Genomic DNA, 23,721 nt, shown 5'->3' on the forward strand with positions numbered 1-23,721 from the left:
TCGTGGAGCCCAAAATGTATGTTGCTAACTGAGACGTTTGTTCAGTGAGTTTTGCCCCATTTTACGACCTCACCTGCCACGTTTCCTTAAGCGAATTGCCACAGCTGTTAAGTTAGCAACACGGTCGTTAAGCGAATCCAACTTCCCCCTCGTTGACTTGGGTTGTCAGAAGGTCGCAAAAGAGGATCGTGTAACCCCCGGGACGCTGTGACCGTCGTAAATGCGAGTCAGTTATCAAGCATCCGAATGTAAATCACGTGACCCTGGGGATGCCGCGGCGGTCGTAAGTGTGGAAAATGGTTCATAAGTCACTTTTCCAGTTCCGTTGTAACTATTAGAATACACTATAGAATATCTTTATTGTCGTTGTGTAACTCACAATGAAATTAACTAAGCGAACTGTGGTGAGTCTTCTTGCCCATTTCTTCTTGCCTGATCAAAATGCTGGTTTTCTTTTCAGAGTTAGTTGGAGGAGACCTTAGAGGTCTTCTAGTCCATCCCCTTGCTTAAGCACGAGACCCCATACTATTTCAGACAAATGGTAGTCTGTCCGGTCTCCATTGCTTCTTGTCCTGCCTTCTGGTGCTTTGGAAAATGAGATGACCCCCTCCTCTTTCTGGCAGCCCCTCATATACTGGGAGACTGCTATCATGTCCCCCCTAGAATAGAATAGAGCTGGAAGGGACCTTGGAGGTCTTCTAGTCCAGCCCCCTGCTTAAGCAAGAGAACCTAAACCAGTGGTTCTCAACCTGTGGGTTGGGACCCCATTTGGGGTCGAACGACCATTTCACGGGGGTCGCCAAACAGCGCAGTCCGCCATTTTTTCCCCCTTTTCCTTAGCTGTGCTACTCCCTTGTATTCTATTGGCTTTTGAAAGCCAATAGAATAGACTCTCTTGAATAGAGTCTAATTCTATTGGCTTTCAAAAGCCAATAGAAATTGTCCAGGCTGTCTCTGCCTTGCTGAGCCCGCCAAAAGTCCCATTCTGCAAATGGTGCTGCACCAGTTGAGTAGTCCTCGACTTACGACCGGTTGAGTAGTCCTCGACTTACGACCGGTTGGGGGTCGCGGCATTAAAAAGGTTGAGAACCACTGACCTAAACCATCTGTGGCAAGTGACTGTCTAGCCTCTTCTTGAAAATCTCCAGTGATGCCCACGATTTCTGGTGGCAAGCTGTTCCACTGGTTAATTGTCCTCACTGTCAGGAAATTTCTCCTTAATTCCAGGTTAAGAATAGAATAGAATAGAATAGAATAGAATAGAATAGAATAGAATAGAATAGAATAGAATAGAATAGAAGGGACCTTGGAGGTCTTCAAGTCCAGCCCCCTGCTCAAGCAGGAGAATCTACCATCTGAGACAAGTGGCTGTCCAGTCTCTTCCTAAAAGCCTCCAGTGATGGAGCTCCTACAACGTCTGGTGGCAAGGAGTTCCACTGGTTGATTGTCCTCACTGCCAGGAAATTTCTCCTTAATTCCAGGTTGCTTCTCTCCTTGATCAGTTTCCAACCATGGTTTCTCGTCCTTCCCTCTGGTGCTTTGGAGAATAACGTGAACTTCCTTGAGCTTCACAACCAGAATCCCAAACGACAACACCCCACCAGTGGGGGAGGGTGGGGGACATATTGTTCCATAATATTTCTTGTCTCCGAAAAGCAGCTCTTAAGCTCCGAAAAATCCAAGTCAGGTGTGACAAGAGTCCTGAGCTATTTTTCCTCACCGCCGCAGATTCGAATTCTATTCTTCTGAATGGAATGACGGAAGAATCCCGTCTTGGGAATATATCGACTGAGCGAAATCTTCCATTTGAATTTATTCTGGAAATGTGTTTTCTTTTTCCTCACCCCCTCCCCGATTTTATAGGACAATTGCTATTACAGCGGCTATGTGGATGGAGTGCCAGATTCTCAAGTCGTCCTCTCCACCTGCAGTGGACTTTGGTAATGATGATGATGATGATGATGATGAGTTGGAAGGGACCTTGGAGGTCATCTAGTCCAACCCCCTACTCAGGCAGGAAACCCTATACCATTTCAGACAAATTGCTGTCCATAACAACAAGAACAACAACAATAATAATAATAATAAAGTTGGAAGGGATCTTGGAGGTCATCTAGTCCAACCCACTGCTCAGGCAGGAAACCTTATACCAGGGGTAGGCAACCTTGGCTCTTTTATGACTGGTGGACTTCAACTCCCAGAATTCCTGAGCCAGCCATGCTGAGGGGAAAGGGAGGTTTCCAAGCTGAGCCATGCTGGCTCAGGAATTCTGGGAGTTGAAGTCCACAAGTCATGAAGGAGCCATAGTTCCCCCATGCTGGCTCAGGAATTCTGGGAGTTGAAGTCCACGAGTCATGAAGGGGCCACAGTTCCCCCATGCTGGCTCAGGAATTCTGGGAATTGAAGTCCACAAGTCATAAAAGAGCCAAGGTTGCCTACCCCTGCCCTATACCATTTCAGACAAATAATAACAATAACAACAACAACAATAATATAATCTTTTATGTAAATGAATTTGTCTTCAGGGCAGTTCAGATGTCATGCCAGTTCACTTAATGGCCGTTCGAAGTTCCAACGGCCCTGAAAAAAGTGACTTGTGACCATTTTTCACACTTACGACGGTTGCAGCATCCCCAGGGTCACATGATCAAAATTCAGATGCATGGCAACTGACTCATACTTATGACGGTTGCAGTATCCCAGGGTCACGTGATCCCCTTTGGCCACCTTTGGACAAGCCTCATCAATGGGCAAACCCGGATTCACTTAACAACCGTGATATCACTTAACAACTGTGGCAAGGAAGGTCGTAAAATGCTTCTGTCTCGCTTAGCAACAGAAAGCTTGGGCTCAGCTGTGGTCCTAAGTCGAGGACTTACCTGCAGTCCTCCACGTACGACCACGATTGAGCTCAAAATTTCTGGGCTTAAGTGAAGCATCCATTAAGTGAGCTTTGCCCCCCCTTGGAATCTGAGGAGGGCAGGGGCTTGGACTTGAGTGGCAGTTGAAAGGGCGGGGCATGAGGGAGGCGGGATGTGGCCGCTTCTCAAAAACATGAAGGGGGCGGGGCCTCCATTGAAAGGCAGCCGAATTAAGGAGCCAATGGGAGAGGGGAGGCGGATCCAGTAGGCTTTCGTCCTGAGTGGCCATTGAAACTTAGAATCTGAGGAGGCGGGGCTTTTCTCACCTGAGCTGCTGAGGGGTGGGGCTTCAGGGCAGGTGACAGTTGGAACCCTGAGGAGGGAGGAGCCTAAGCAAAATGGCGGAGGGGAAGCACCTCTTTTCCTGGTGGAGGCTGGGGGCGCCATGTTTGGGGGCGGTGCTGCCGCTCCTCCTCTTCCTCAGCCCTGGTGGGTGCAAAGAGTGGAAGAAACGACCCCCCCACATGTCAGGTGCACACACAGGCTGCACCTGTGTGTGCACCCACATGCCAATGACATATGTGTAAATGCTCAAACAGATACTCTATTGTAGAGGTAGTCCTCAACTTACGACCAACATCTGAGCCCAACATTTACGTTGCTAAACGAGACAGTTAAGTGAGTTTGGCCCCATTTTACAGCCTTCCCTACCTCCGTTGTTAAGTGAATGACTTTGCTTGTCAGAAGATCGCAAAAGGGGATCACCTGACCCCGGGGCCACTGTGACCGTCATAAAGGCGAGTCAGTTGCCAAGATCTGAATTTTGATCACGTGACCACGCTGCAAAGCTCGTGAAAAGTGGCCGTAAGTCCCTTTTTTTCAATGCCGCTGTAATTTTGAATGATCGCTAAACGAACCGTCGTAAGTCGAGGACTGCCTGTATTTTAATCCACTTGAACCAACCGCGACGGAGTCTGGGCGGTTGATAATTCTTCTCCCCCCTTGCAGGGGACATATACAATTTGGCTCCTTAACCTACGAAATTCAGCCGGTTGAAAATTCCTCCACGTTCCTACACTTCATTTACCGACGGGGTCCGCAGCCGCAAGGACCCTGCGTGGGAATCGCCGAAGATGGCGCAGGCGGGCCAGGTAGAGAGGTGAGAATGGTGAGGGCTGAAGAAGATCCAGATGTTTCCTCCAGGCAGGTAAGTTGGTTTCTGGGTCTTGATCCCACTGGAGATTTTGTTGAGGGGAAAGCTTTTCGCACTAAGAACATCCGCTCCTGACAGCCCTTTGAGGTAGGCCAGCTTAAACAGTTGACATAGCAGAGTTGCCTGCATGCTCTATAGCACGGGTCCCCAAATCCCCAGGCTGTGCAAGGGACAGGCGAGCGTGCATGTGCATGCAGCTGTATTTGAGCGGGCGCAGGCATTCACACTCCAAGCTCCATTTGTGCTAGGGCCAGGCGCACACGCCCGCTGCTTTTTCCCCAGAATCAGAATACAGCTGGAAGGGACCTTGGAGGTCTTCTAGTCCAGCCCCCTGCTCAAGCAGGAGACCCTGTACCATTCCAGACAGGTGGCTGTCCAGTCTCCTCTTAAAAGCCTCCAGTGGTGGGGAAGGAAGGAAGGAAGGAAGGAAGGAAGGAAGGAAGGAAGGAAGGAAGGAAGGAAGGAAGGAAGGAAGGAAGGAAGGAAGGAAGTCATTAAACCAGGGGTAGGCAACCTTGGCTCTTTTATGACTCGTGGATTTCAACTCCCAGAATTCCTCAGCCAGCATGGGGAAACTATGGCCCCTTCATGACTCGTGGACTTCAACTCCCAGAATTCCTCAGCCAGAGTGGGGGAACTATGTCCCCTTCATGACTCGTGGACTTCAACTCCCAGAATTCCTCAGCCCATATGAGGGAAACTTTGGCCCCTTCATGACTGGTGGACTTCAACTCCCAGAATTCCTGAGCCAGCATGGGGGAACTATGGCCCCTTCATGACTCGTGGACTTCAACTCCCAGAATTCCTCAGCCAGCATGGTGTTATGTGCTCCTGGCTACTTTCCTTTGTGACCAGAGGCAAGCTCGCCTGACCAATAACCAGCCAAGACACAGTGAAGGCCTTTTGTTTCGTTTATTGCAATAAGTGGGGAGAGAAGCTTTCTAAGCTTGGTTCTCTCCAAAGTTTTAACCCAAAATATCTCCTTCTTTTATTCATCCCTATCACCGGCCGCTACAGCCCTCCTCTTTCCCCATTGGCTGAGGTACTACTATGAGGTTACACTCTTTCCGTCCGCCTATACACATTTCCTGATAACATAACTAAATCATATTCACTTATACAATAAGAATAAGAAAAATTAGACATGTAAATGGTTATTTTAAACTTAGTATATATTTATATCTCCATTTTAAACAATATGTTCTTTTCCTGCTTTTCAATTCAGTGTGCCTCTCTTCTTATCTTATTCAGCTTATTTTCCTATTCTCCATTCAACCTTCCTGGCTAGCCATTTCCTATATATTTTTATAGCTTCTCTTCTTCCTTCCTCAGACACAGCTATTTTTGCCTATATGGTTTATCTTACTTCCTTAATCTCTTCCTGACTCTCACCATCTGTATTTTTCTTATTCAATTAGTTTCCATTGTATTGTAGGTTTAACTGACTCTGAAGATTTATCATATTGATGTATATTTATCAATGGGAAAACTATGGCCCCTTCATGACTCGTGGACTTCGACTCCCAGAATTCCTCAGCCAGCATGGGGGAACTATGGCCCCTTCATGACTTGGGGACTTCAACTCCCAGAATTCCTCAGCCAGCCTGGCTCAGCTTGGAAACCTCTCTTTTCCCTCAGCATGGCTGCCTGAGGAATTCTGGGAATTGAAGTCCACGAATCATAAAACAGCCAAGGTTGCCTACCCCTGCACTAAACGAATGGCTCTAAGTCGGAAGCTACCTGCGCAGTTTTGATTTTTGCACCTGAAAAGTGTTAGAACTCTTATTTTTTAAAAGGTCCCTGGTACCCAATGCAGCCTGCAGGTCAAAAAAGTCAAGATGGTGCCCACATTGGGTTGATGCTTCCTGAGAGTTGCCAGGACATTTCGTCACCGCCTCCCTAACCGTTTCCGTCGATTTCATTCCAGCAAGCTGACCTCAACCGGACAGTCAACCGATACCTAGAATATTATGCCGTTGCCGACAAAAGCACGGTACGTTTGCCTCTGGACGTTGTAGCTTACAGGAGATCTGGAAATAAGAGAATCACAGAGGTGGGAGGGACCTCGGAGGTCATCTAGTCCAACCCCCTGCTCAAGCAGGAGACTCTGTCCTATTTCAGACAGGTGGCTGTCCAGTCTCTTCTTGAAAACCTCCAGTTATGGAGAAGAAAGGAAGGAAGGAAGGAAGGAAGGAAGGAGGGAGGGAGGGAGGGAGGGAGGGAAGGAGGGAGGGAAGGAAGGAAGGAAGGAAGGAAGGAGGGAGGGAGGGAGGGAAGGAAGGAAGGAAGGAAGGAAGGAAGGAAGGATAACAGAATAACAGAGTTGGAAGGGACCTTGGAGGTCATCTAGTCCAACCCCCTGCTCAGGCAGGAAACCGTATACTATTTCAGACAAATGGCTGTCCAGTCTCTTCTTAAAAAGTGTTGGAGCACTCACAGCTTCTAGAGGGAGGTTGTTCCGCTGGTTAATTGTTCTGACTGTCAGAAAATCCCTCAGGAACAGCTGCCAGATCCCAATGCAGCTTGCCACCCTCTGAGGTGAAAGCCACAATCTCATTTTACTCAAGGCCACTTTAACCACGCACGGCCGCTAGACCCAGACGCCTGCGGGGAACAGCATGAATGGATGCACTGTGTAAATTTGTGGGGCTAAGTTGCTTCTCTTCTCCTTCTCCTTCTCTTAAGTTTCTCCTCTACGGTGGTAATGAAACCGCTTTGGTGTCGGTAGTGTTCCATATGATGCACCACGTTTACACCGTAAGTAAACTGAAACTTAAAGCCACATTAAGGGCAAATACTGAATAACCGTGTTTCTCTGATGGCAGCCGTGTGTGTGTGTGTGTGTGTGTGTGTGAGAGAGAGAGAGAGAGAGAGAGAGAGAGAGAGACAGAGAGAGAGAGAGAGAGAGAGAGAGAGAGAGCACCTAGCTGAGGAATTCTGGGAGTTGAAGTCCACGAGTCATGAAGGAGCCATAGTTCCCCCATGCTGGCTGAGGAATTCTGGGAGTTGAAGTCCATAAGTCATGAAGGGGCCATAGTTCCCCCATGCTGGCTCAGGAATTCTGGGAATTGGAGTCCACAAGTCATGAAAGGGCCAGGTCTGAAGAGCCCTGCTCTAAAAGAATGCAAATGACCAGCTGTCTGCAAGGAGTATAAATCCTTCCATTTCCCCACCATCCGGTCAGAGCTGAAGAAGCTTCTTTAGATGAGAAGCGAAATGTCTTTAAAGAAAAAGAAAGAAGTTCAGTTTTCAGTTTATGAAAAAAGCACCTTTGGGACAAAGATAATAGTAATAGCAGCAGTAGTAGTAGTAGTAGTAGTAGTAGTAGTAGTGATGATGATGATCATAAAATTGGAAGGGACTTTGGAGGTCATCTAGTTCAACCCCCTGCTCAGGCAGGAGACCCGCTACTATTTCAGACAAATGGCTGTCCAGTCTCTTCTTAAAAACTTCCAGGGTTGGAGCATTCACAATTTCTGGAGGCAGGTTGTTCCACTGGCTAATTGTTCTCACTGTCAGGAAGTTTCTCCTTAGTTCCAGGTTGCTTCTCTCCTTGATTAGTTTCTACCCGTTGCTTCTTGTTCTGCCTTCAGAGGCTTTGGAGAATAGCTTGACTCCCTCTTCTTTGGGGCAGCCCCTGAGATACTGGACCTTGCTATCATATCACCCATGTTCCACCAGGCGTTGAGAATTTCCTCTTTTCCGTCCTCAGATATTCCTCCCGCTGGGTCTCCACGTTTATCTGGTTGGCATGGAGATCTGGACGGACAAAAATTATGTGACCCTCCATCCTCACGAGCTGTCTATGAACTTGAACGCCTTTTATGAGTACGTCCGGTACAAACTCCGGCACCACGAGCATTTTGACCACGCTGGTTTAATGACGTAAGTCTTCCTTCTCTTTTTCCTTCGGGAAAAATGACCCCTTGGGCTCGATTGAGCATCACCTGGAAAGGGGGGGGGGAGATCAGGGGATTAGCAACGGCCACACGTTTTATTTTGTTTGATTTTTTTTATTATTATTATAAGAGCCGAGGTGGCGCAGCAGTGAGAGTGCAGTAGTGCAGGCCACTTTAGCTGACTGTGTTCAGCAGGTCAGCGGTTCAAATCTCACCGGCTCAAGGTTGACTCAGCCTTCCATCCTTCCGGGGTAGGTCAAATGAGGACCCAGATTGTTGGGGGCAATGTAAATATATATATATATATACATTGCTTACTGGTGTACACCGCTTAGAGAGTGCTTGCACTTAAAGTGGTATGTAAGTCTCATAAAATAAATAAATAAATAAATCTGCTTTGTGACCTTTAGCTTGATTAGAATTGGACTTCTTCTGCATGTTAAGCCAATGTCCTTCATTAAACGAGGGATGGAAATTTGGTGGGAAGAATAACCTGTATCCTTCTTCCTGCGCTGTTTTAGGGCAACCGGGAATCTTCCGGGACTTTCATGGGGAGAACAATTTTGTCATCCCTCTCATGTGTCCGTGAGCATCGTCCAGGTCAGTGGTTCTCAACCTTTTTAATGCCGCGACCCCCAACCGGTCATAAGCCGAGGACTACTCAACCGGTCGTAAGTTGAGGACTACTCAACTGGTGCAGCCCCGTTTGCAGACTGGGACTTTTGGCGGGCTCAGCAGGGCAGAGACAGCCTGGACAATTCCTATTGGCTTTGGAAAGCCAATAGCATTAGACTCTATTCAAGAGAGTCTATTCTATTGGCTTTCAAAAGCCAATAGAATAAAAGGGAGGAGCACAGCTAAGGAAAAGGGAGAAAAAATGGCGGACTGCGTTGTTTGGCGACCCCCGTGAAAGGGTCGTTCGACCCCAAATGGGGTCCCGACCCACAGGTTGAGAACCACTGGTCCAGGTACTGGGGTTGTCCGTCTCCGATTCCTTTTTTTATTATTTTATTTCATTTTTATTACTGCTCCGCCATCACAAGTCACGACAGTGATGGGCAGGTTTCGTTAAGGTCGTAACACGAGGACCACATAGGGGTGGGGGTCAGTGGGGCCTGCTTCCCTTAATGTGGGGGTCAGTGGGCAAGTGCCAGAAACGCGGAGCCAGAGCAGTTCACATGAAGGCTAGCTTCACAACTGTCTCGCTTAGCGACGGAAATGTCAGACTCACTTGCGGTCGTAAGTCGAGGGATTGCCTGTATTGACCAGCGCGTTTGCTTTCTGACCTGTTGTCTAACTCTTGTCTCATGCTGTACAGATCCGTAAAAAGCCTCGATTTGACGCCGAAACCATCGCCCACCAGCTGGGTCATTCTCTCGGCTTCACGCACGATGATGCACCCACAAATTTAGCCAGAAAATGCGACTGCAACTGCACAGTGTTTGGCAGCTGTTTGATGCTGACTTCGGGCACAGCGTAAGTTGCACCTGGAACCTCGTTCTTCGTTTTTAGAATGGGATGGGATGGGATGGGATGGGATGGGATGGGATGGGATTACAGAATAGAATAGAATAGAATAGAATAGAATAGAATAGAATAGAATAGAATAGAATAGAATAGAATAGAATAGAATAGAATAGAAAATGGAATGGAATGGGATGGGATGGGATGGGATGGAATGGAATGGGATGGGATGGAGAATAGAACAGAACAGAATAGAATAGAAATACAGAATGGAATGGAATGGAATGGAATAGAATAGAATAGAATAGAATAGAATAGAATAGAATAGAATAGAATAGAATAGAAAATGGAATGAAATGGAATAGAAAATGGGATGGGATGGGATGGAATGGAATGGAGAATAGAACAGAACAGAACAGAATAGAAGTACAGAATAGAATAGAATAGAATAGAATAGAATAGAATAGAATAGAATAGAATAGAATAGAATAGAAAATGGAATGAAATGGAATAGAAAATGGGATGGGATGGGATGGGATGGGATGGGATGGAATGGAGAATAGAACAGAATATTCCCCAGAGGGGGTCAGCAAAGTCAAGATGGCGACGGTGCTTAGCAACCGCAGCTGCATCCCTTCTGGGCAAAAAAACCTTAACCTTTTTGACTTTCCCCATGGATGCCCCTGGTGGAGGGAGGTGGCACTGCATAGGATCAGCGCAGGTAGAATCTGAAAGGTGTTACCTGGAGGCCAGGTCTCCCAGCAAGCTGGTGTTTGGAAGGAGAGGAGAGAAGAGGGTTAGAGTAGAGTAGAGTAGAGTAGAGTAGAGAGTAGAATAGAATAGAATAGAATAGAATAGAATAGAATAGAATAGAATAGAATAGAATAGAATAGAATAGAATAGAATTTATAGATGCAGAATCAATTCTAGAATCAATTATGGAACAGAAAGGAACAGAGCAGAATACAATAGCATAGTAGACCAGATACAAGAAATACTTTATAAATAATGACAGCTCACAAGATAACTACTGATTGTTTTACAGGAACTGCTCCAGACTGAGTAACTGCAGCAGGCTGGAATATTTGAAAGTGATCCAAAAACCTGAAAAAACTTGTTTGCTGGACAAACCTGCCCAGGTGTTTATCATGAAGGAGTGTGGAAACGGTGTCATCGATGACGAGGATGAAGAGTGCGACTGCGGAATTGAAGAGGTTAGACCCGGGGCCCTCAAACTGGACCTCTTGAAGACTGGTGGACTTCAACTCCCAGAATTCCCCAGCCAGCCAAACTGGACCGCTTTAAGACTGGTGGACTTCAACTCCCAGAATTCCTGAGCCAGCATGGGGGAATTATGGCCCCTTCATGACTCGTGGACTTCAACTCCCAGAATTCCTCAGCCAGCATGGGGGAACTATGGTCCCTTCATGACTGGTGGACCAACTCCCAGAATTCCTGAGCCAGCATGGGGGAACTATGGCCCCTTCATGACTGATGGACTTCAACTCCCAGAATTCCTGAGCCAGCATGGGGGAAAGTATGGCCCCTTCATGGGGACTTCAACTCCCAGAATTCCTGAGGCACCATGGGGGAACTATGGCCCCTTCATGACTCATGGACTTCAACTCCCAGAATTCCTGAGCCAGCATGGGGGAACTATGGCCCCTTCGTGACTCGTGGACTTCAACTCCCAGAATTCTTCAGCCAGCATGGGGGAACTATGGCCCCTTCATGACTTGCGGACTTCAACTCCCAGAATTCCTCAACTGGCATGGCTCAGCTTGGAAACCTCTCCCTTTCCCCTCAGCATGGCTGGCTCAGGAATTCTGGGAGTTGAAGTCCACCAGTCATAAAAGAGCCAAGGTTGCCTAGCCCTGGTATAGGAGGAGAAAAGAAAGCATGTTGCCAGGAAGACTACAGCCTCCCCATAAAGGCCGAGAGATTGTGAGAAATTGTGACGTTGGGAACAGAGGTCGTGCAGAGCAGAAGAGACTTTTTAGAGAGAGAGAGAGAGAAAAAAAACATCAGTTCAATGAACATGAAGAGGGTCAGTTGCTTGCAGATGAGAATAAAAAGCTATTCAACTTCTATTTTGATAATCTTCTCCAATAAAAGCTATAGGTTTCCATAGGCTAGTGCAAACTTGGCCCTTTTAGGACTTGTGGACTTCAACTCCCAGAATTCTTCAGCCAGCGTGCCTGGCTGAGGAATTCTGGGAATTGAAGTCCACAAATCATGAAAGGGCCATGTTTGAAGACCCCCGCGCTTGGCCAAGGGTGTGATTTCCCCCCCTCCCCATCCGTCAGAAGACAAGCCGTTTATACAAATCAGGCTAAATGTGGAATAAAATTTTCAAAATTTGACTCTGAATTGGACATTTCCTGCTGGCGCCGGCCATAAGCTCTGTCCAAAAGATACTGCATGATTTATTTATTAAATGCAGAGGGCTTGAATTTAGAGGAAATGTTTGTTTTCGGCAGTTCAAAGAAACAAAACACAAAAACAACACCAAAGATCTAGCTAGCCTTCAACTTATGAACACCGTTGAAATTCAAATAAAAAATAAATAAATGCCGACGGGGCGACTTTGGGCCAATCACCAGAAGGCGATGTGTTTGAGGCCTGTCCTGGACAAGAAAGCCAGCTGGTTGTTGCTGTTGGTTTTTTATTTTTTTTATTGTTTTTTTTTTTCACCATACACCATACACCAACACAAACTTAAAATACATAAACATAAATCTTTTCTTTTAACAGAACAGTGCTATACATTTTGAGCATTCTTTACATCTTCTTTACATTTTATTTACATCAATAATTATGTCTTTTTCTTTTTCTGTTCTAGCCAATTATAACATTTATTCCAAATTTCATAAAATTCTGTCGCCTCCTTGTCTTTTAATTCTAACGTAAGTTTGTTCATTTCTGCGCATTCCAAGATTTTGTACATAAGCATGTCATTTCTGGGTATATTTTCACTTTTCCAACATTGAGCATATGCTATACGAGCTGCAGTCAATATGTGTATAATGATGTGTTGAGAGTTGTTTTTCCATCTTTAAATTGATTATGCCCAAAAGAAATAATTCTGGTTTGAAGTCCATTTGTATCTCAGTTATCTCCTGTATCCAATCTCTTATTCGTTCCCAATAACTTTTTGCTTTGGGGCACAGCCACCACATGTGATAAAATGTTCCTTCTCTGATTTTACATTTCCAACACTTCGGGTCTATGTTTTTATACATTTTGGCCAATCTCGCCGATGTTAAATGCCATCTGTAAATCATTTTATATTGATTCTCTCTATATGCAGTTGATAGTGTCAATTTGTAATTTATGTTCCATAATCTTTCCCATTCCTCTAAAGATATAAATTTCGCCCCACCTTTGGGTGATTTTGGGGGCTTCTAATTTGTCCTGATGGGTTGTTTTTTTTTAACCTTGCAAGACAGGGTCACCGTCTCTTGCGAGTCGAGTGAGGGTCTTTTCCTTCCTTTCTTAGGACATAGAAGGAACCTGGATCCAGAGCATTTTTCTGAAACAAAGTGGAAAACAACGACAACTTCACGTAAGTGGGTCAAATAAAACTCGACTGAACGACATCCCTGATGGTTGACAGATTAACGACTTGCCAGGGGGAAAAAAAAGTTAACTTAAAAATAATGTTCGGGGTACAATTGTAGAAAATGCTAATATTATTTTATTAAAAAAAATCTTCTTCTTCTTCTTGTGCCCTATCCGTTATCGGACGTTGGCGATCCTGTTTTTATCAGCAGCCGCACGAAAAAGTGCTGCTGAATTTTGTCCAAACCGGTCCCTTAGATTTTGAAGCCACGATGTTCTTCTTCTGCCTGGACTTCATTGGCCTTCCATCTTTCCCTGGAGGATTAAATGGAGCATGCCGTATTTTTCTAGGTGTCGCATCACGTGTCCGAAATATTCTAATTTTCGTTTTTTAATTGTTTTGATGATTTCCCTGGGCTTTCCCAGGTGGCTTATCCCCTCCTCATTTCTGATCTTGTCAGTCCAACTTCTACGTTAACAGCCGCCTGTCAATCCACATTTCAAAGGCTTCCAGTCTCTTCAGGTGGCCTTGTGTCAGAGACCAGCTCTCTACTCCAGTGTTTCTCAACCTTGACCATTTTAAGGCATGTGGACTTCAACTCCCAGAATTCCACAGCCAGCAATGCTGGCTGTGGAATTCTGGGAGTTGAAGTCCACATGCCTTAAAATGGTCAAGGTTGAGAAACACTGCTCTACTCCATAGAGCAGGATAGAAAAAATATAGCATCTCACAAGCCCGATTTTCAGTCTTAGGCTGATGTCGTGACTGCAGAAGACCTTTTTTCATTTTGAAGAATGCTGTTTGAGCTTTCTCTATCCTAGTCTTTACTTCAGCGGTCATGTCCCAGCTTTCATGTAGATTAGAACCGAGGTGCGTGATCCTTTCAACTTTTTCGAGTGGTATTCCTTCTGAATTTATAAAAAAAACATCTAACCCATATTGCAAAGTTACAGACTGCTTCGTATCCAGTCAGGATTTAATAACCAGATAATATATAGGTGGGTGTGTGTGTGTGTGAGAGAGAGAGAGAGAGAGAGAGAGAGAGAGAGAGACAGACAGACAGACAGACAGACAGACAGACAGACAGACAGACAGACAGACAGACGTGATGTTAATATAATAATAAAAAAACTATTCATCAAGGTCTTTGTAATTCTCTCTTTCTCTCCTAACCAGTGGATGCAAAGAATTGGTGATCGTTTTTTATTTCCTCACCACCTACAGCCTAAAACCATCACTGTAAGTTATTGCTCTATCGATATTTATTTATGAGACTTAGCTTTAAGTGCAAGCACTCTCTAAGCGGTGTACACCAGTAAGCAATGTATATATATATTTACATTGTCCCCAACAATCTGGGTCCTCATTTTACCTACCCCGGAAGGATGGAAGGCTGAGTCAACCTTGAGCCGGTGAGATTTGAACCGCTGACCTGCTGAACACAGTCAGCTAAAGTGGCCTGCAGTACTGCACTCTAACTGCTGCGCCCCCTCATATTGTGAAAATGAGATTATTTCTTTGAAGCAAAGGATGCTGCTTTGGGTGTTTTCCGCTGCTTAAAGGGCTGCCTTTACTTGGTTTGCAGACATGATCGTTGACAAGGCCTCAATAAGATCCGCCGCTCTTAGAATGCAAAATAAACAGAGCTGAAAGGGACCTCTGAGGTCTTCTAGTCCAGCCCCCTGCTCAAGCAGGAGCCCCAATACAATTTCAGACAAGTGGTTGTCCTGTCTCTTCTTAAAAATCTCCAGTGTTGGAGCATTCACAGCTTCTGAAGGCTGATGGTTTTGTTGACTATCAACAAAGATGATCAGAGGACTGGAGGCTAAAACATACGAAGAACGGTTGCTGGAAGTGGGTATGTCTAGTTTAATGAAGAGAAGGACGGGGGGGGGGGACACAATAGCCGTCTTCCAATATCTCAGGGGCTGCCCCAAAGAAGAGGGAGTCAAGCTATCCTCCAAATCACCTGAAGGCAGGACAAGAAGCAACGGGTGGAAACTAACCAAAGAGAGAAGCAACCCGGAACTAAGGAGAAATTTTCTGACAATCAGAACAATTAACCAGTGGAACCACCTGCCTCCAGAAGCGGTGAATGCTCCAACACTGGAAGTTTTTAAGAAGAGACTGGACATCCGTTGGTCTGAAATGGCGTAGGGTTTCCTACCTGAGCAGGGGGTTGGACTAGATGACCTCTAAGGTCCCTTCCAACTTTATTGTTATTATTGATCATCGCACCGTCAGCCAGGTGTTCAGACTGAATTTGACATTTCTGTCTACCTATCGAGTCCTTACCCAGGACCTGGGATAGGCAGATGTGGATTATTAGTATTATTAGTATTATCATGAAAGACAGATTGATCTGGTGGCCACAGCTGAAGAGATGGAGACTTGGGGTCTCGCAAGACACGGGGCTTCCACCCAGAAGGTTGTCCTCTCTGGAGAGCCAGGTCTGATCTCAAGCAGAAGCTACAAACAGACAAATTTCCCAGAGAAAATATGTTGTGCGAGGATTCCTCTCAAGGGGAGACAAGACCACGAATGGTCAGCAGGGATCCCCCGATCAGGGCACTTGATAGAAAATTGACATAGCAGACTTAGAACTTTTGAGTCTGTTGCTGCTGAAACTCTCATCCTCCAGTTCATTACAGCTAGTCCTTGACTTAACAACTATTTGTTTAGTGACCGTTCCAAGTTACAACGGCAAAAAGTGACTTAGGACCATTTTTCACACTGACGACTCTTGCAGCATCCCCCCCCCCAGGGTCACGTGATCAAAATTCAGACGCTTGGCAACTGGCAGGTACTTACGACAGTTGCAGCGTCCCCGGGGGGGGGTGTCACCTGATCCCCTTTTGTGACTTTCTGACGAGCAAAGTCAGCAGGGAAAACGACCCTGTGACTAACTGATCAACTGCAGCGATTCCCTTAAGAACTTTGGCAAGAAAACGTCCTGAGACGGTGCAAGTCTCGCTTAACAAATTCCTCGCTTAGAGACATAAATTTTGGGCGCCATGGCGGTCGTAAGTCGACGACCACCAGTACTATCTCTGCGGTGGAAATATTTAAGAAATCGAGAATATCAGCACCTGTCATTGCTCGCTCTCTCTCTCTCTCTCTCTCTCTCTCTCTCTCTCTCTCTCTCTCTCAACAGGAAGAAGGTACATCAGCCATCAGACTTGTACTCATGAATGAAAAATACCCCAGCCTCAAAGGACCAAGTGTAAGTTTTGAATTTCTTTAATGAGAGATGTAGAGTTGGAGGGGGAATATTTTAAGGGTAGCATTGGGGGGGTGGTGAATGAGATCGCCGTCCCTCTTGTCGCAGGAATGCCGGAAGAACGAGTGTTGCCGCAAGGACTGCAAATTCAGAAAAGACATCGACTGCCTGTACGGGCTCTGCTGTGAGAAGTGTAAGGTAAGGTCAAAGGTATCCAGGCCAGGGGCAGGTCGGGCCGTGACGGCCGTTGGTTGGGAAAAAGGTCTTCGGGAGGAGAGGCAAGACGGAGCCCGCTCTCCGCTCAGCCGCTCCTGCGTCGCGTGCCTTGTTTTGCTACTATAGATGTTGGTGGGGTTGTTTCCCAAAGTGACACTGACAGCTGCAGTTGGAGGCCTTCTGTTCCTTCCTTTCTTCCTTGTCTCATTCTCTCCTTCCTCCCTCCCTCTCTCTTTCCTTCCTTCCTTGTCTCTCTCCCTTCTCCTTCCATCCCTTTCTCCTTCCTTCCTTCCTTCCTTCCTTTGTCTCAGTCTCTCCTTCCTGCTCCCTCCCTCCCTCTCTCTTTCCTTCCTTCTTTGTCTCATTCTCTCTTTCCTCCTTCCACCCTCTGTCACTTCCTTCTTCCTTCCTTCCTTCCTTCCTTCCTAATTTCCTCACGGGGAAAAAAAGATCTTGCAAAGTTGGAATTGATTGATTGAACTTTTTAGTCCCACCCATTCTGCCGTTAGCACCACAGCCACGCCCACCCAATGGGCCACACCCATCCAATGGGCCACACCCACTCAATGGATCACACCCACCCGGCACTCAACGATGCATAAGTGGGTTTTGGTTTGCAGTTTGGGCACTCGGTCTGTAAAAGGTTCGCCATCACTGCTATATACCATTTCAGACAAAGTGACCTTGGCGCATCTTAACTGGGTCTTGATTCACACATTTATGATAATAATCATAATAATAAAGTTCGAAGGGACCTTGGAGGTCATCTAGTCCAACCCCCTGCTCAGGCAGGAAACCCTATACCATTTCGGACAAATGGCTGTCCAGTCTTTTCTTAAAAATTTCCAGAGTTGGAGCATTCACCACTTCTGGAGGCAGGTGGTTCCACTGGTTAATTGTTCTAACTGTCAGGAAGTTTCTCCTTAGTTCCAGGTTGCTTCTCTCCTTGATGAGTTTCCACCCGTTGCTTCTTGTCCTGCCTTTGGGTGCTTTGGAGAATAGCTTGATTCCCTCTTCTTTGGGGCAGCCCCTGAGATACTGGAAGACTACTATCCTGTCACTCCTAGTCCTTCTCTTCATTAAACTAGACATACCCAATTCCAGCAACCGTTCTTCGTATGTTTTAGCCTCCAGTCCCCTAATCATCTCTGTTGCTCTTCTCTGCACTCTTTCTAGAGTCTCAACATCTTTTTTACATCGTGGTGACCAAAACTGGATGCCGTATTCCAGGTGTGGCCTTACCAAGGCCTTGTAAAGTGGTATTAACCCTTCACGTGATCTTGATTCTCTCCCTCTGTTAATGCAGCCCAGCACCGTGTTGGCCTTTTTGGCAGCTGCAGCACACGGCTGGCTCCTATTTAAGTGATTGTCCACTAGGACTCCGAGATCCCTCTCACAGTTACTTTTGAGGGCCATCTGAACCGGAAACTTCTCTTCTTGCCTCCGCTAGTTTTCCGAAACGGGAACCAGGTGCAGAGAAGCCGCTTCGGAGTGCGACCTCCCGGACTTCTGCAACGGGACCTCCTACGACTGTCCGACGGATGTCTACAAGCAAGACGGGACCCCGTGTGGCAACCACAACCATTGTTTCCTGGGACGTTGCCTGGATCTCCACACACACTGCAAGGCTCTTTTTGGGCCAGGTAAGGCCAGCGTCCCCTCTCTCAAGGCTGCTTCTGCTGTCCTTGGGCTCTGGACAGCCGGACCGTGGGTAGACGTTTCATGACCCAACTAGGGAACATCCTCAATGCTGGAAGGGAGAGCAGTTTATGGAGAGGAGGAGGAGGAGGACGACGACAATGACGACAACTGTGGGATCCTTGGTATTCTCTGAGCTGGGTGATTTTCTTGCAGACATTTCATGACCCAACTAGGTGAAATCATCAATTTTGGAAGGGACAGGAGTTTATGGAGGAGGAGGAGGAGGAGGAGGAGGAGGAGGAGGAGGAGGAGGAGGAGGAGGAGGAGGAGGAGGAGGAGGAGGAAGAGGAGGAGAGGGTGGAGGGAGCAGAGGAAGAGTAAGAGGAAATGGAGGACTGTCGGGTCCTTGGTGCTCTCTGAGCTGGGTTGTTTTCTTGCAGACATTTCGTGACCCAACTAGGTGAAATCATCAATTTTGGAAGGGACAGGAGTTTATGGAGGAGGAGGAGGAGGAGGAGGAGGAGGAGGAGGAGGAGGAGGAGGAGGAGGAGGAGAACTGTGGGATCCTTGGTGCTCTCTGAGCTTGGTAGTTTTCTTGCAGACATTTCATGACCTAACTAGGGAACATCATCAGTGCTAGAAGGGAATGGGTTGGAGGAGGAGGAGGAGGAGGAGGAGGAGAGGGAGGAGGAGGGAGAGGAGGAGAGGAGGAGGAGGAGGAGGGAGGGTAGAGGGAGCAGAGGAAGAGGAAATGGAGGACTGTGGGGTCCTTGGTGCTCTCTGAGCTGGGTAGTTTTCTTGCAGACATTTCATAACCCAACTAGGCAACATCATCAGTGCTAGAAGGGAGGTGGGTTTGCAGGGAGGACCACGGTGAGGTCCTTGGTGCTTGGTGATTTTCTTGCAGACGTTTCACGGCCCAACTAGGGAACATCATCAGCGCCTCTCTTGCGTTTGTGCTTCTCCCTCCAGATGCGCGGGAAGCCCCCCTGAGCTGCTTCAAGGAGATGAACACGCGGGGAGACCGTTTCGGCAACTGCGGCAAGGACGGCTCCGTCTATCGGAAGTGCCTTGAGAAGTAGGTGGGCTTCCTCGCCAAGGGCAGGTTGCCCAGGCTGGCTGGGAACATTGGGAAAACCACCGGGGTGCCGAGACCAACATCAAGCCACGGTCTAAAACCACGGGCAGAGAGCGACCCCGTTTAGGACAGCGATCAAGTGTCAGGGCAGCGATCAAGCGCTCAGGAAATTGTGGAGAGGGGGTTGGATCTAGAGCAGTGGTTCTCAACGTTTGTGTGACGGCGACCCCCGTCACACAAACGTGCCGCGCATGCGCGGCACTGCCCCCTGAGGGGGGAAAATGGCGGATCGCCTTCTTTGGCGACCCCCGTAAAATGGGCGATTGACCCCAAATGGGGTCGCGACCCATAGGTTGAGAACCGCTGATCTAGAGACAACAAACTCTCCAGTAAATAAAGAAAGCTTAAGCCAGTGGTTCTCAACCTGTGGGTCGGGACCCCATTTGGGGTCGAACGACCATTTCACGGGGGTCTCCAAACAACGCTTGAATAGAGTCTAATTCTATTGGCTTTCCAAAGCCAATAGGAATTGTCCAGGCTGTCTCTGCCCTGCTGAGCCCGCCAAAAGTCCCATTCTGCAAACGGTGCTGCACCAGTTGAGTAGTCCTCGACTTACGACCGCTTGAGTAGTCCTCGACTTACGACCGGTTGGGGGGTCACGGCATTAAAAAGGTTGAGAACCACTGGCTTAAGCGACATTATAAACTCACACGTGGGTTAAAGGCCCGACATAAAAAGCACACAGTAGTCCTCAACTTACAACAGTCCGTTTCGTGACCGTTCAAAGTTAGAACACCACTAAAGTATTATCTTGCTTTTGAATAGATTTTAGATCATTATTAATAGTATTAATTGTATTATTGTTGTTGTCTTAATTTGTTAATATTTGTTTTGAGAAGGAGTTAAAGTGTATTATGGTTTTGATTGATAGTTTATTTGGTTTATGTTAGTTAGATTATGTTTGTTTAGTTGTTACCCTGTAATCAGCTCTGGGAACTGGGGGAGGGGGGAGGGGATGGGTGGGTTTATATTGTAATTTGTAAAACTTTTAATAATAATAATAATAAAAAAAGTTAGAACACCACCGAACAAGTTACGACCGTTGCAGCATCCCCAGGGTCCTGTGGTTGACATTCGGAGGCTTGGCAACTGACTTGTACTTGTGACGGTTGCAGTGTCCCGGGGGGAGCAGGGTGTCACGTGATCCCCTTTTGCGACCTCCGGCCACTGGGGAAGCCAGCAACCATTTTACTAGCTTAACCACTGCAGGGATGCACGTCACAAACATGGCAAGACGCGTCGTACAACGGGGCAAAATGCGCCTGAGAAATTTCTCGCTTAGCGACATCAATGTCGGGCTCCGTTGCGGTGGTAAGTCGAGTGGTGCAGCAGTGAGAGTGCAGTACTGCAGGCCACTTTAGCTGACTGTGTTCAGCAGGCCAGCGGTTCAAATCTCACCGGCTCAAGGTTGACTCAGCCTTCCATCCTTCCGGGGTAGGTAAAATGAGGACCCAGATTGTTGGGGGCAACGTAAATATATATATATATACATTGCTTACTGGTGTACACCGCTTAGAGAGTGCTTGCACTTAAAGCGGTATATAAGTCTCATAAATAAATAAATAAATAAATAGAATAGAATAGAAGATGGGATGGGATAGAATAGAGTAGAATAGAACAGAATAGAACAGAATAGAATAGAATAGAGCTGGAAGGGACCATGGAGGTCTTCTAGTCCAGCCCCAAGAGAACCTTTTGATTCCATCTGGATCCTTTTAATCTGATTTTTGTAGTGGACTGGATCTGCTGGTATAAAAGTAGCAATTTATAAATAAATAAATACACAAAAAAACGTGAAATGACAGCTGCCAGTTACCCGTATCCTGTTGTTCTGTCTCGCTCCGCGACAAAGGGATGTCCTCTGCGGAAGAGTGCAGTGTGTCAACGTGGGCAAAATCTCGAGGGTCGCGACGAGACAAGACGTGCTGCAGACCCCGGTGGAGGGCGCCACGTGCTGGGGGACCGGATTTGACCTCGGGGAGGACGTCTATGACCTGGGAGCAGTGCAAGATGGGACCAGCTGCGGCCCCGACAAGGTAGCCCCGGCCGCCCGCCCGGCCGCCTGCTCCAAAGTTTTCCCAGAGTTCTTCTTTGTCTCTGGGAGAGACGCGGAAGCTCCCTCTGGATACGGAGCCTTCGGCATTTAGCTGGCTGAGCCAGGTTGGCGACAGGGTGAAGACGGAGCCCTTGGCTTCATTCAGACGTAAGAGAATGGCAAGGGTGGGGAAAGGGACAGCCCGGCACGTTAAAGTGCCTCTGCAGAGATCAGGCAAGGACTGATAATACAAATTTGGTTTCAATAAAGTGTCAGCAAATATGTGTGTTTGTGTATGTGTGTATGTATATGTATGAGTGTGTGCTTGTTTATGTGTGTATGTGGATGGATGGATGGATGGATGGATGGATAGATAGATAGATAGATAGATAGATAGATGATAGATATCGATAGATGGATGGATAGATGGATGATAGATATCGATAGATGGAGAGAGAGAGAGAGAGAGAGAGAGATGGATGGATGATAGATATCGATAGATAGATAGATAGATAGATAGATAGATAGATAGATAGATAGATAGATATGGATGGATGGATGGATGGATGGATGGATGGATGGATGGATGATGGATGGATGGATGATATAGATAGATAGATAGATAGATAGATAGATAGATAGATATAGATGGATGATGGATGGATGGATGATATAGATAGATAGATAGATAGATAGATAGATAGATAGATAGATAGATATGGATGGATGGATGGGTAGATAGATAGATAGATAGATAGATAGATAGATAGATAGATAGATATAGATGGATGGATGGATGGATGGATAGATAGATAGATAGACAGACAGATAGATAGATAGATAGAGATGGATGATAGATATATAGATGGATGGATAGATATAGATAGATAGATAGATAGATAGATAGATAGATAGATAGATAGATAGATAGATAGATAGATATGGATGGATGATAGATAGATAGATGGATGGATGGATGGATGGATGGATGGATGGATAGATAGATAGATAGATAGATAGATAGATAGATAGATAGATAGATAGATAGCGGTGCAAAGATCTTTCTCCTTTTCTAGATCTGCTTAAATAGATCGTGCGTGGACGTGGCTGTGCTGGATTTCGACTGCGATCCATCCGTCTGTAGAAGCCGAGGGGTATGTGGAAAACTGGGGTGCTTAACTGGGGCGCCCTTGGGTGCCCCCCCCCCCGAAAATGAAGATGGCGGCCACAATAGTGCAGATCAAAGCAATTCTCACTGGCCATCCGGGAAGAATTCATCACTTCCTGCCTCTGGGTTAGTGGTGGCTGAGGAGGCGATGGAGTTTGCGTCTCACACAACCCTGAAGTGGGAGCCATCTCTGGCTAGGAGGGGATTGTGATTGTGAAGCTGTTCCTTGTGGGCCTGTCCAGGCGGCCGGTGGACCTCGGCAATCCACGATATCTCCTTGTCTGTTTTCAGGTCTGCAACAGCAACCGGAACTGCCATTGCTCTTATGGATGGGCCCCTCCCTTGTGCACCGATCCAGGGTTTGGGGGGAGCATTGACAGTGGGCCCCCTCCCCCCTACCAGCGTAAGCCGCTTCCCTATCCTGTCCTCTTCCTGCTTCTTGGCCTCCCATCCCGTTCAGACCAGCCATCTTTCAGGCCTAAGGCGGGACTAGAACTCACCGTCTCCTGGTGATTGGCCCAAAGTCACCAGTCAGCTTTCATGGCTAAGGTGAGACTAGAACTCACTGTCTCCCGGTGATTGGCCCAAATTCACTCAGTTGGCTTTCATGCCTAAGGCGGGACTAGAAACTCACCGTCTCCTGGTGATTGGCCCAGAATCACCCAGTCGGCTTTTATGGCTAAGGCGGGACTAGAACTCACCATCTCCTGGTGATTGGCCCAGAGTCACTCAGTTGGCTTTCATGGCTAAGGCGGGACTAGAACTCACTGTCTCCTGGTGATTGGCCCAAAGTCACCCCGCTGGCTTTCATGCCTAAGGCGGGACTAGAACTCACAGTCTCCTGGTGATTGGCCCAAAGTCACCCCGCTGGCTTTCATGCCTAAGGCGGGACTAGAACTCACCGTCTCCTGGTGATTGGCCCAGAGTCACCCAGTCGGCTTTTATGGCTAAGGCAGGACTAGAACTCACCATCTCCTGGTGATTGGCCCAAAGTCACCCAGTCGGCTTTCATGCTAAGGCGGGACTAGAACTCACCGTCTCCTGGTGACTGATCCAAGATAACTCAGTTGGCTTTCATGCTTAATGTGCCTGAGGTTTTATATCAAAATCTATTTTATTCGTTATGCTGTTTCCATCTTCCCTTAAAACAGTCACAGAATCCACAATGGACTTAGAATCAACGTCTCCACTAGAAAATTGGCGATCAAGCTGAAACTCAATAAATCAAGTGAAAATATCAAATGGGAAAATCCTTTGGTCAAACTTCCTCAAATCTCCCAAATTAGTTACCCAGACCTAATCCA

General features: G+C 47.0%; 1 protein-coding gene across 1 annotated transcript in view; it reads left to right on the top strand.

Moving 5' to 3' along the window:
- The window catches only part of LOC120309338 (disintegrin and metalloproteinase domain-containing protein 9-like), a 40,283-nt gene that overhangs the window by 9,080 nt on the left and 7,482 nt on the right, over positions 1-23,721 (top strand). Inside the window, exons 6-22 of the mRNA XM_039346474.1 lie at positions 1,864-1,940; positions 3,870-4,068; positions 6,002-6,067; positions 6,760-6,831; positions 7,787-7,959; positions 8,495-8,573; positions 9,292-9,449; positions 10,483-10,651; positions 12,937-13,002; positions 14,176-14,238; positions 16,154-16,222; positions 16,328-16,417; positions 17,886-18,078; positions 19,049-19,154; positions 21,067-21,250; positions 22,326-22,403; positions 22,709-22,820. Coding sequence (XP_039202408.1) covers positions 1,864-1,940; positions 3,870-4,068; positions 6,002-6,067; positions 6,760-6,831; positions 7,787-7,959; positions 8,495-8,573; positions 9,292-9,449; positions 10,483-10,651; positions 12,937-13,002; positions 14,176-14,238; positions 16,154-16,222; positions 16,328-16,417; positions 17,886-18,078; positions 19,049-19,154; positions 21,067-21,250; positions 22,326-22,403; positions 22,709-22,820 — 1,954 coding nt within the window. The remainder of the gene's footprint in view (positions 1-1,863; positions 1,941-3,869; positions 4,069-6,001; positions 6,068-6,759; positions 6,832-7,786; positions 7,960-8,494; positions 8,574-9,291; positions 9,450-10,482; positions 10,652-12,936; positions 13,003-14,175; positions 14,239-16,153; positions 16,223-16,327; positions 16,418-17,885; positions 18,079-19,048; positions 19,155-21,066; positions 21,251-22,325; positions 22,404-22,708; positions 22,821-23,721) is intronic.

This window comes from Crotalus tigris, unplaced genomic scaffold (genome assembly GCF_016545835.1).
Source record: "Crotalus tigris isolate CLP2741 ecotype Arizona unplaced genomic scaffold, ASM1654583v1 scf7180000017997.644853, whole genome shotgun sequence".
In the NCBI taxonomy this organism is placed as follows: Eukaryota; Metazoa; Chordata; class Lepidosauria; order Squamata; family Viperidae; genus Crotalus; species Crotalus tigris.